This window comes from Neodiprion virginianus, chromosome 1, assembly GCF_021901495.1.
Source record: "Neodiprion virginianus isolate iyNeoVirg1 chromosome 1, iyNeoVirg1.1, whole genome shotgun sequence".
Classification (NCBI taxonomy): domain Eukaryota; kingdom Metazoa; phylum Arthropoda; class Insecta; order Hymenoptera; family Diprionidae; genus Neodiprion; species Neodiprion virginianus.
In genome coordinates this window covers 27,673,077-27,685,587 of record NC_060877.1, presented here as the reverse complement: position 1 = coordinate 27,685,587, position 12,511 = coordinate 27,673,077, and the positions used below count along the sequence as shown (strand labels likewise).

Sequence of the window (12,511 nt, the reverse complement as noted above, 5' to 3'; positions counted from 1 at the left end):
TTGAATCGGCGTCGAGTGTAAGGTGCTCATTGTGATGAGGCATGGGTCTGACCCAGTCGGGTAGTGGGGCAGGTCTGAGGTCGCAGCAGATGATACATACATATTTATGCCACGCTCCGGCAAGTAGCGTACCCAGTTCCGCCCCCGCCGTTCCACCCGCACCCACCCTCGCACCCCCGACACACACACACACGCACACGCACACACACGATGCGCGCGCGCGCCATCGCGTACTACGGAAAACCAGACAGACACCACCCGCATCCTCATCCTGGACGATGGGGGTGCCATTGGCCTTCGCCCCGGGCAAGGGTGCCACGCTAATCAGCCCGATGAGATGTACCTGTTCCGCTGTCTGGCCCGTCACGAGCTTGTGTTTCGGGAGGAAAAACTCGTCTTTTTTTCCGTTTTCTGCTACAGGTGGACGTGCTCGGTTTATCTTTTTCTTTTTTAAATCTCTTTTTCGTTAAGCGACTGGTGGTGTGATTAGTCGTCGTCAAAGAGTCTGATCTCTTTTCGCTAACACCTTGGGGCCTTGACGTCTTGTGAATTAATATGCATGGGCGTTGCGATTTAAACTCCACCGTGCTCGGCTGACAATTAGCTTATCAATCGAGTCTGGTTTCGGGAGGAACCAACGTACTTATCGCAGAGCGCGTTGTATCGTTGAATGTATACTAATCGGTTGACCCCCGCTACCATGTTTCGGAACATTGTCACGCGATACAAGGATCTTCGCTGGGGTCCGTGGCACGCGTCCAGTTACATCCAAGGAAACATCTTTGTGCGGTATTAATTGAAAGATAGAGAGTCTTCATCGCTATTATAATTGCAACGTGTACTCGGGGACCCTGACATTTGGCTGTAGCGGTCAGGACGAGTGTCCACGGCGATGAGCCGGTGATAGGTCGTCCCGCTTAAGTGGCGTCCACACTCGTTTTACAACGATCATTGCCGCACGCGTATCGGAGTCAAAGAATGCGGTACACCTAGGTGCGGAAAGACAGCCGAGGTGTGAGGCCATCGTGTTTCTCTCTTTATGGATACGGGTAAATACTCGCGTAATAACTGCAGCAAAGTGTGCACGTGTCTTGTACCCAACGCTGCGAAAAGACCTGCTGCACGATAGGCATACCTAAGGTGGGTTACGCGTTTTGCGTAGGCTGCGATTTATTGATCGATGATACGCTTACGTAAAGTGTTTACCGTGCCGAAGTCACAACCGACGGATAAATAAGCGTCCCCGCGGATCAGCTGCTTGTCACTCGATTCGCTGTTTCGCTTACCCTTATTTTTCGCCCTTGTAATTATCCGTACCCACGTGTTGGGAAATCGCACGGGTATTCGTCCGAGCTCTGCGGAATCAGCGGTGTGAAACAAGAATGGAAAGGCGGGAGAGAAACCGCGGCGAAACGCTTCGCCCACACGCTGGACGAATGGATTGGTATGTGTGTAGGTACATAGGTGCGCGGTGCTCGCAATACGAAAGATAAACACCTCGGCTTGTTGCGGTAAGACTTCGGCCCAGAGTTATCGGCTGTTCGTTCTTACATCGTCGTGGCTGCCACCCCCTCAATTCACGTCTGCTCTTCGCGCACAACGGACGAGACGTCGTGGGCATCGGGGTGACGGGTATTGCACAACGATTCCCACCTACATTTACGTGACGCGAGAAGAGGCGCGTGTTCGACGGCGCCTGGGTCCATAGGCGGACGGTGAAACCTGCTTCAACCTCGGTATCCGTGGTAAAAAAGAAGGCGAAGAAAAGGAAGGAGCTCAGCGTCTGATAACGCTCGCGCAGAATTGTCAACCGCGGACGGATTGCGACAACAATACTAATTAGCTTGGGCGTATCGTTTAATCTTCAATCATAAACGGATAATTGCGACAAGGTGCAATTATACCCGGCGATTTATCGCGAGTAATAACGCACGGTGATTACACGCGTTTAGCGGCCCGATCCGGTTGCGAAGATTCCGCGCGAGTCCGGCGCCGCAGCGTCGAGGCTACGTCGATCCGCGCGGAGAGCATTTGTAGCTTTTCAACGTCGCGGAGCTTGACTAGTTTTCCTTGCGATGCGGTAACCCGATGTTCTCGACTGCGCAGATCCAATGGCGTCCGGTGTAATTATTGTAGACGTGAAGTACAAAGGATAACGAGAGATAACGTCCGCGTTACTTTGCCATCAGCTTGCATCGAACAGCTTCGCCTCATCCCGCGCCGGGATGCAGTCCTGAGATTTATGGGACTTGATCCCGGAAGAAAGTAAATGCCCCGAGCACCGCAGCCCTGCAGGGCAATCGTCGAAATCGCTCGAATCGCACCCCAATTTTAATCAGGATCCAAAGTATGCAAGCGGGATGGATACCTAGCAGCTTTCCCACTAAACTACCCGGCGTTACGACGCATGTAATTTATTTTTATTGCTGCCAATTTTTTCTCCCCTCCGCTTATACACCTACACCGAGACCGAGAGAGGCCTACTACTAATTTCAGAGAAGAGCTAGCTGTTTGCCCCACTATGCAAAAACACATCGAAGATGGCTCGGAATCGATACACAGCCGGGAGTCTCTCCGAATATTACGTATTCGGTGACATCAAACAGGGGCTAGATTTTCACGCGTTTATATCGAACAAGCGCCTCAGTCGGTTTGAAATCTGCGACTTGCCGCACTCTTGAGAAAATAAAATTGAAAATAAATAATCAAAAACTCTACCGGCAAGGATGTTTCGGAGTTTTTGAGACATATGTACGTACAGTGCCATTTATTGTACGAACTTGCGATGGCAAGGATTTCGGAAAAAGATTCGTATTTTATGCAGCTATATTCTTGAAAAGTTCTGTATGGAAATTCCTACACTGTGTTGGAAGTTTTAATCGGATACGCAACGGTAAATTCACTACACGTTTACTGTTTATTCAAGATACGAATAAAATAAATTTACTACACAATTTACTAAGATCAAATTACTTTTTTGTGGTTTCGTATGAATTTTAGTAAAATCAAACATTCTTATCGTAAGTACAAGGATAATACATAGCAATTTACGTCGCTCCACCGAATTTGTAAATTTGCAACCTGATTTCGTAATTTGACGACTCTTTTGTACAGTAAATGTTTGGTAAATTTATAATCATTTTTAACGGTGTAGTGCGGATTTGTTTCGACGGGCAAACGCAGCCTTCGCCTACCCGCACAAAGAGCCAGGGAGCGAGTGAGTAAGTGGCGGGTTTCGAGTTTGAGCCGCGGGGGTTATTGCAGTAAGCCTCCTCTTGGGGGTTCAAGAATATTACGCCCCCTTCGTCCCCGCGCGCATATACTCGTCGGCGTTCGGAGAGCCCGCGCCCAACCCAAGGGAAACCCAGATCCAGAATCGAGACCCTGCAGAGATCCCTCTGCACCCATATCATGCGTGCGAGGAGGAAGCTGAGCGACTCGGTTTGCCGGGGTTCGGGCGGGTCGCTCACGTCGGTTGGGGCGATGTTTTAAACGCGGCCCACTTAAAAGAACACGCTTTACGTTTATGGGCACTCACTTATTCGGCGAACGGGGATCCGGCAAGCCGGATGAAACGCGCGGGGAGGGAATGGCTGGGGGTGTGATAAGCAATAACGCCCAGGGTAGCGTATGCCGCGAGACGTTCGGCTTCCTTTACCTTCCTTTTATTCTCCTCGTTCCTCTCTCTTACTTTCTCCACTCGGTCGAGTCATTTGTTCCTTAACGACGACGACTGGCACGGACTCTACTCCCTACCGAAAATCAGATCGAATGAGACAGCCGACGATAGTGGGCCACTTTTTAACGAGATTTACTACTACGCCACGTCTACTCAATGGGGAATAAAGGGTTCCTTTTACAGCACGCCCAAGGAACTGTACCATTCAAAAAACCAGGAGTCAGAGGTTGGGCCGACCTCAATATCAGATCGGAACCCGGGATCTCGCCGTCCGGTAAAGTGAGTCGTATAACATCGGATGATGTTGATCCCTTTTTTCAAATTTCTCCATCTCGAAGAAACTTTAAGGAATCGGCTCACCTACCTTTAACCTTACTTCTTCTACCTTCTCATCGTGACGACTTGCTCGTAAGCGACGCCTCCGCGTTAAACTAATGTCAAATGGTTTGATACAACGAGTTTTCAATGGAGGAGAGATTCAAAGAACACGAACCTTTAAGCACCGGAAATAACCGTTCCGTGATCAGTTGCATGAGATTTTGAAAATAAGATTAGATTAGGCTTACTTTACTACGTTTCAGTCTCTTTCCAAGCCGCATACAGGTTATTCTTTAGCATGTATGTAACATAGAATTATGGTATAATTGATGCAAACAAGAACTAAATAACTAAAAAGGCATGTGACGGGAATTTAGTTTATACTAATTAAGATGTGACCGCGTAATCAATGAGTCGAACAGCCAGCATACCGACGTTTGTCCGAATAACCGATTAGGATAAATAAGGAGAGTGTCGAGTGGCAGGTTTTTGTGAAGTTGGTTCCGCCAGTGAAAGAGTAAATCCCCGATGTTCTAGTTTGGGCTGAAATTAATTAGGCTCATCAACACAGTCGTCTCTCGGGTTCTTTGTCTCTTTCTCGCACCGTCAACCAGCCTTAGCAGTTGGATCCGAATCCCCCCTCGGCATACATTTCATTTCGCCTCGGTAGGCGTTCTTTCTTCGGCGAAAACCTCTTGTCTTTCAAATCCCAGGGTGGGTTGACTTAGTTAAAAAAATGAATTAAAAGTGTAATCCGGCCGCTGATTGAGAGGGGCGCGGGAGCGAATGGGACGGCCGGTCGGAGCGAGAGAGAGAATCAGCGGGCAAGCGATGAAGGGAAAGAGAGGGAAAGCTCGGCGGAGAAATCACGTCTCCTGACTTTTTCGTTCTCTCGAGGCCTTCGAAAAAAAGTATCCAATTAAAGGCGAGGGTTGATTTCGCACCGGAGTGTCTGCACGGTTTTGAATGGATCGAGAATAAAGCTGGCTGTCTGCTAGAGAGAAATCTGAACGCTTCGCGAATATGATCGAAAATAAGGATGAGAAGAATCACCTTCAATTTAGACACTTGTTCTTTTTCGCCAGTGGTTCAGCCGAATGAAGAGAAAAAAAATCATCCGGAATCTCTTCCTCGGCACACGAGCTTCCCGGGGCAATGAGAGAATCCCGATTTCAACGCGGCGTTCTCTCGTTACCGGGTCAGAGTTCATTCCATGGATGACTACTCGAGGATGCGGCCCCACCCTAGGAGAATAACAGTGAGACTAGAATCGCTGGTGACGGAGCGTCGAGGCTCCCCCAGAGACGCGGCAGCATCAGGCGTAAGGACGACGGGGGTTGCATCGGCCCTGCGATTAAACTCTAAACCACGATCTGGTCCCGGTAAGCTTGGCTTAGTTTTACTTTATTTAACGCGTGTTTAAAACTAATAAAAGGCGAACGTCGAGGGCTCGGCTTGAAAACTTTCCTCGGATTCCGTGCAGTCAAACCTGGAAACTGAATAACTGAAGAGGAGCAACCGTATTATCCGCTAAATTTCCGAATGAACCAACACCCGCTGTCCCCAACGCGTCTGTTGCTACGCCATGGCACTCGACTAATTCCCGATTAGCTTGAAACTTTGGTTGAACTTTTCCCGGCCCTATAATTTAACGTCCAGACTCGGTTCTTCGCGCGATTTGAACCGCTGCGGCGTCTCGCTTGCGTCCAGATTGACGTTGATTAGGGACTGAGTTATTAATTCACCATGCCTTTCGTTTCGTTCCTTTCATAAATTTCGTCTTGTCTTGAAACTCGACGCGCGCTCTTCCGCACCGTATCTAAAATCCGATGAGAAAGGAAAGAGAGAAAAAACGGTTCCAATAACAACACGAAGACAGGAAGAGCCGTACCCGCAGCGTTTAAGACTGGCATTACCGAAAGTCCTCCTCCTTTGCATCATGCCGGAGAATTTCAGCGCGTCATTTTTCACAGTGTTGTTACAAGTATTAACGGAGATGGTGCGTATCCCAGGTGATCGAAACTCCCCACTTACACACAATAGTTTACGCTTCGGTGAGAACGTTTCCCAGGGCAAAGTGTTTACCGTTCAGGGTTGTAAACGAACCTGAAACGCCGGTCGTATTGTCTCGGGGTAGGGGCTGCTGGTGAGGAATTAGGATGACCCGTAATGTTCGGCTGGTGGCGTATTCATCGACGCAGCGTGTGGCCGACACGGAAGTTCGTCGACGTTGCCGCTCCGGGCCATCCGCCTAGTCCAGGGTGTAACGCCAATAATCGTCTGAGAATTATCGTCCGTACCGCGGCAGCGTTTACGGTTCCTAACTGCGGTGGGTAACGCCGTTGGTATACAGCCGAGTGGCTCGAATCTCGCGTGCGAAGGATCTTCCAGCTCTTTTATTTTTTTTTTTTATTTTTTTTTTTTTTTTAGAGAGAGGAAAACACTCCGGAGTGGAGCTAGGAACGAATAATTCGGCTCTAGTTTATAGCCCATTCTCCCCCCGCGATCCGGGGATGATTTTTCGATCGTGATTACCCCGTCGGGACACTAAACCTGGATGAAGAGTGAGAGGGAGAGCGAAAAGGAGAGCTCAGACCGCCCCTCTGCACGTGGCTGAATGGCTGGTTCTCTTCTCTCCGTGCCGCTGCGATGTCACGGAACTAAAAACCGTAAGACAACTGCTCGACTTCGGGTCGGGCCAGGTGATTTACGCTCCGTGTCTCGTTTGCACGAATCCGAATAATACCAGTCTGTCGACTCTCCCATTCCTCTTCCTCTTCCTCCTCCGATTCCCCGGAACCGCTGCACGTGCGAAGGCAAGACCAGCGAGCACCGATTCGGGCACAGGTTGACCCTCGGCGTGGATCATGCTCCTCGCATCTGGAAATAACCGTGGATCGGGCGTGTCCAAGCACCGGCTACCTTGTTGAGATGCAACTTTCGAAGGAGTTTGTCAACGTCCGGAGCCCAGTCTTGTACAAAGGAACGGTCCGCTGGTTTTGGCGTGGGAACCGAACTTGACGATAATAAAACGATTTACGCCAGTTGTGCGAGCGGGCTCTGATTAGCCGGACTTCCTCGAGACTTTTCGGGCACAATATAAGCCGGCAAACTCCGTTTCTCGGGACGCAGGAGGCGGTGAACGCGGCTAATACGAAACACATGTCGAACGGACCTGACCGAGCGGTGCTTGTGCACCTGATTGCTGGGGACATCCTCGTCCGATTTCCCGCTGGGACCATAAACTAAACTCAGCAGCTTCGGGCCGACCAGCGCTGTTTGCCGAGTACCTGCAGCCTCTGCTTGACGCTTCATCGTGTCGGGCCCGATGACCCAACCGACGATGGCGTCATGACGGCACCTGACGTACCCACGTGGCGACCAGATGTGCGCTCCTAGAGATGGGTGAAAATTCCACGGACCACCTTCCCTTTAACAGGTACAATCGGGGGTGGAGAGAGGCGGGGGTACGGTTTTGCGAATCCAACCGTGTCCTCGAGTCGCTAGTCTTTTGAGTGATCGGCTGAGATTCTCGACCGTAAAATAACAGATCAGAAGAAGTAAGAGTCGCTCAACAGTTCGAGGGAGCTAATTTTCAGGGATATCCTAGCTATTCAAGTCCCTGCCGGGCTACGTCCGCGCCTAGGATTCATTAAAAGCGAGTTAAACGTCCCGGACAGACAGCTTTATGAGTCGTTCGCATTCACGGGAGGAATAAAAAGGAGAAAAAAAAAATAAAAAATAAAAAAACTATTACGTTGTATAGTCGGCGGAGATCTGGGTCCGAAGATAGGTTCTCGCCGCGCTCCCTTCTTCTCGGGTCCGCAGACGTGGTCAAAGGGACTCGTAGAGGAGGACTAGTAGTACCTAGTAGGCGGTCAGATCGGACGAGGAGTTTCATAGGATATACCGGCGTAAACTGACTACGGGATGGATTGAATGACCGAAAATTATACCGGTGGCAGTTCACACCGATAGCGCGCCGGGTGCGGTTCACCTACATCGAGGTTGTTTCTCCGACGTCGATTATGTCCGCGTTAATCGACATCATTCCTCGAGTTGGATTTCCGCCGTGGTTCTCATTAAACCGTCGGACGTTTATTATTTTTCTACTTCGTTTCTTTTTTCAAAATAGTCAAAGGGAGGGGGGGATTGTACGACGAGATCTCCAGACCGTCCAGAAACCAGCGGTTGTGTAACGATTTCAAGTTTCATGGTTGATCGCTGCGGTGAATGATTGGGTCGACATTTTGAAATCCCCGATCGCTCCAGACCGAGCCGGTATTCTTGTGATATACCTGCCCGCGAGGAGGATTAACGAACGAGTGAATTCTCTCTGGTATTCCTTGGCGTCGATTCGCGTCTCAAGGCTGTGTTTTGAAATAGTTCGATAATTAGCCAGATTTTATTCGTGCAGCATTTTCCTATCGCGTTTCAAGCACTTCGATCATATCAAACTTGGAGCGAACGGCTCAGTGCGGTTTTTGTACGTCGAGGAATGATCTCGATTAAACTGCTTTGATTTTCGGGCTATTTCAGTTCTAGTTGATCTCGCCGATGACTTGGAAAGGCTTGAGGCCCCGTGACCGAGCCAGCTGGGTCGGGCCTTAGAATTTTTTTCTCCAATTTCATCGATTATTCACACCTGATAAAAAGCTTTAACGTGTCTTGTCGAATTCCGAGTTGACCAACGGTGCCATGCGCCTGAGACGCGCATGCGGTGCATGTACCGACAATATACATCCAGGCATTGGTCAAGCATGCCATATATAAGCATAACTTTAACGGCGAGAGCTGCGCCCGTGCCGCCTGCAGCCCTAATCGTCGATTGCGGCGTCGGCGTCGGTGGTGAAGAGGAACCTAATGCGGTGTAAATCTCGTCCTTTATGTTTCCGAGGAGTTTCTGAAAATGTTTCCCCTTAAAAGCAATTGCCTGTTCTCCTAGTTTCGACATTCTGTAGGTATATCGACTGGCTCGCGGCTCGACCACCGCACCGTGGAGTCTTCTCGTCGCCCCCCTTCCGATCACCTCGACATATACGCTCTGAATTAAGATTCTGCCTTCCGTTGTCGAATAATAAACGCAGCTAAACGCAAGCATAGAACTACTACGGGAATGGACGTAGAGGATTCCTCTTCGGTGTTATTAATTAATTGGGACGATTCGCCGCCTCGGTATTTCTCACAGACAGTAAGAATTTATATAGGCAAAGATCGTGTAAGACGGTACAGTAGGCCAGTTTAAAACTCCCTTCAGCTTCCGGAAGATAGACGCGTAACAAATGAAACTGCAAGAGGAATTGAAACGGAGCGAAACTGTGTCGTTCTCTTGGCCGCCCCTCCCAGTCGCGACGACTGCGACTACGACGACTTCCGGTCCCGGCAGCCAGGGTTCACCTTACTCTCCGCACCTATATGGGGAGAGCAGAGAGAAAAAGAAGAAGCTGAGTGAGAAAGAGAGAGAGAGAGGTCACACGATGCACAAACTCTTTCTCGGTCGCTTGCACGCAGCCACTCGATCCGTTTCCCAGATAGCGAGGACCATTTTTTTCTACTACAATTGCTTTTTAAAAGATAGCGAGGAGGGGCGGGTCCGAGGGCAAAGGAGGACACGGGCCCTCTGTGACGCGTGTTTGTGAGCTCGCGGCGCTGTATGCGGAGAGAAGAAAAATGAAAAGAGAGTCGAGCGAATGAAAGGAAAGGATTGAGCAGTCGGGTTCTGAATCTGGATGTAGCCAACAAAGAGGGTGTCGTCCCCTTCGCCCCGAAACCCCCTCCACACCCCACACCCCACTCCCGATTCTCCTACAATGCTACCCTGATAAACGAGGCGAGATTGTCTGCCGCTTCTGCTTCTGATCCTCCGGCTCTCGAGCTCCTGATGCGCCCGCCGCGCCGCTCTCTTCACGGGCTCGCTCTTCTTCTGCCACCGCCACCGCCGCCGCCGCCACCCGCCTGGTAAAGGCGGTCCTCGTGTCTCATGGGTAAAGACTGACTGACATCCGCGCCAGGTTTCTGCCCCTCTCGACGACCACGACGACACTGTGAAGCTAAAAAATATTGTCGATTGTTAACCGTTCGTTGACAGGCTAGATTTCCCCCCTCTCTCTCTCCCTCTTTTTTTAACTCGTCAATTACACATATTTGGGTTCGAGGACTTCGCGCCGATGCCGAACTCGCGGCACGATTAGGAAAATTAAATTTCCCGAAAATCAGGTGGAACGTATTACGAAAATCGTACACGGTTCTAGCATCGCGGTGATCCGATTATTATTGTGAAATGATGGTTTTTTTAAAAATCGGCAAGTTTGACGGGATTATCGAGTCCAATCAAAGTCGAAGGCTATCAGGCAATGGGTGCAGGAGTACGGTGGCCCGGTTTAAGCTAGAAAGCCTAATTTATTCATTTGTAGGGTATACGAGACACAGGGATCGGTACATACGTGGCTAGAAAATCTATGGGTTCGTAAATATAGAGTCAACGATCAATATACACAGAGTATAACATTGAATCAAGAGTTAGGGATAGCGCAGCCTTATTTTCGTACGTATTTCAGTTTGTTTAATACGCCGGCTGACACATAAATAAATCCTTAATTGGGCTGGGCGTATTTTTCGACTGATAAAACTAGTTCTCCCTCTCTCTATTCCCCTCGATGGAGAGAGGTGGAGAGGAAGAGAGAGATCTTCGGGGCTTCGTATACTTGGACTGCACGTGCGTACCGTGTGTAAGGAGGAGAGAGAATATGTACAGGCAGATATAGAGGTATACCTACGCGTCTACGCGTGTGAGCAGGAACGCGGTAATCTTACGCAACTGACGGTGTCTCTCCCGCGTTTCTGGTTTCGGTTACAACCATGTGAATGTTCCTGATTTCTGATTATAAGCCAGATACCTACCAGTTGGGCAATGCTCGGCCGACCATTGGGTAAAATGCCTGGAGGTGTCCGCCGTCTCTGAGTCGCGAGAACGGACATTTTACACGAAAATTTTCCACGAGCGTTAATTCGTTCCCCTGATAAGGTGAAAACTTTTAAATGAATTCATACGCCGTTCGTATAATCGCCGTCTTAAATTTGATCAAGCCTCTTCGGCGCTGATCTCGCACACCTGCACGCTCGTTTTATGCCGCTCTGCAGGTGATTTGGAAATTCTTCGAGGTCGAACGAGGCGAAACTGTCTTGAAATCGCTTATTCCGTGAATAAAATCTATGTAGCCACCGACTGTCGCAGCTGACACATTTAAACCTTATACACCATCGCTGTTGCTGGTAGGAGGTAATTTTTTATGGGCAGTAGCCTTGTCGGTTTATCGTCGGTGCAATCACTTACTTAGTCCCGTGATTGATGTATAACTATTTTTAATTCCTTCACCCGTACTTTCATGAATATGGAATTTTTGAGAATCTGTCAAAAGTTTTAACATTAATTTTTAGTGATACCCGCCGATCATCCATGCCGGTTTCAGCGTATTTAGGAAAAATTTATGTTTCCTGTGAGAATGTATGCCTCGTTGGTTTACGCGCGTCAAGTTTCGACTCGTCCGTTCGTTCGCGGTACAAAAACGCGAGGTATCGTAACGCGTTAATAGATTGAAACGATTCGATTTCCACAAACGAGTTTGAGGCTCGCACTGCGATGAACGGTCCTGTTGTTAATGATTTTTCAAACTCAAACACATCTCCCGAGGTACTAAACGGGTTATAATTCATCGATGATCATGACCCGCACGTTTGAATGATAATTGCCATGAAATGAAGCGCAGTGAAAGGTGTAAATTAAAATTTTATCGGGAAGAAAAAGATGGTTTGCTTTTAACCAACTTACTTTAAAGCTGCCGATGCAGGATGGAAAAAGAAGAATACGAATGCCGGCCGCTGGATCTAACCTCCACCTTTATAATACAACGTTATATCCACGGTTAGGATAATTACACGATTCTCCGACGATTGCTCATAAATTGTTTCTTGTAACTACAAATCGCGAGGCCAAAAACCACTCGAAAGACAAGCTGTTTCCCTATGTTTTCGCTCCCGAGTATTGTCGTAGGATTTCTCGTAAAATAATTAAGAGGCTTCCCCGCGGCTCCGATGACGGTATTTTAAAGGGTCGTAAAAGGGACGTTAAAACCTCATCGACCCAATCTGCCGTCAAGCTGGACGATCAACGCGAAGAAGGGAGTCGCGCCTTGGCGAATGGTAGAAACTCGACGTGATATTGTTTCCCGCTGTGACGAAGAGGATCCATAGATTTTGCAGATTGTAGGTGTCGAAATGTACTTGATCCATCAAGCTGCTAAATCAAGGCCTGTGAAAATAATACTCATTTCTCCTTGATTATACGAGACATGAAACTTGTCGCGGAATATAACAACTATTGGAATATAATAACGCCAATATTATAAATCAATATATTAAATTAGCGCTGATTGAAATGTACGGCAGTTGGTTTTCTGCTCGATATTTTGAATATTCAGGCATACGACAAAATCGTTAAGAACAAGTTTTGTCAGG

At 48.7% G+C, this 12,511-nt stretch overlaps 1 protein-coding gene across 5 annotated transcripts in view; it reads left to right on the top strand.

Moving 5' to 3' along the window:
- LOC124310377 (uncharacterized) overlaps window positions 1-12,511 on the top strand; it is a 52,516-nt gene that overhangs the window by 27,592 nt on the left and 12,413 nt on the right. For 4 of the 5 annotated variants that reach the window (XM_046774247.1, XM_046774248.1, XM_046774249.1 and 1 more), the window contains one exon: window positions 5,083-5,379. The exons of the other annotated variant lie outside the window; for it this stretch is intronic. In XM_046774247.1, coding sequence (XP_046630203.1) covers window positions 5,211-5,379 — 169 coding nt within the window. In that variant the 5' untranslated portion in view covers window positions 5,083-5,210. The remainder of the gene's footprint in view (window positions 1-5,082; window positions 5,380-12,511) is intronic. 5 annotated transcript variants of the gene reach the window in all.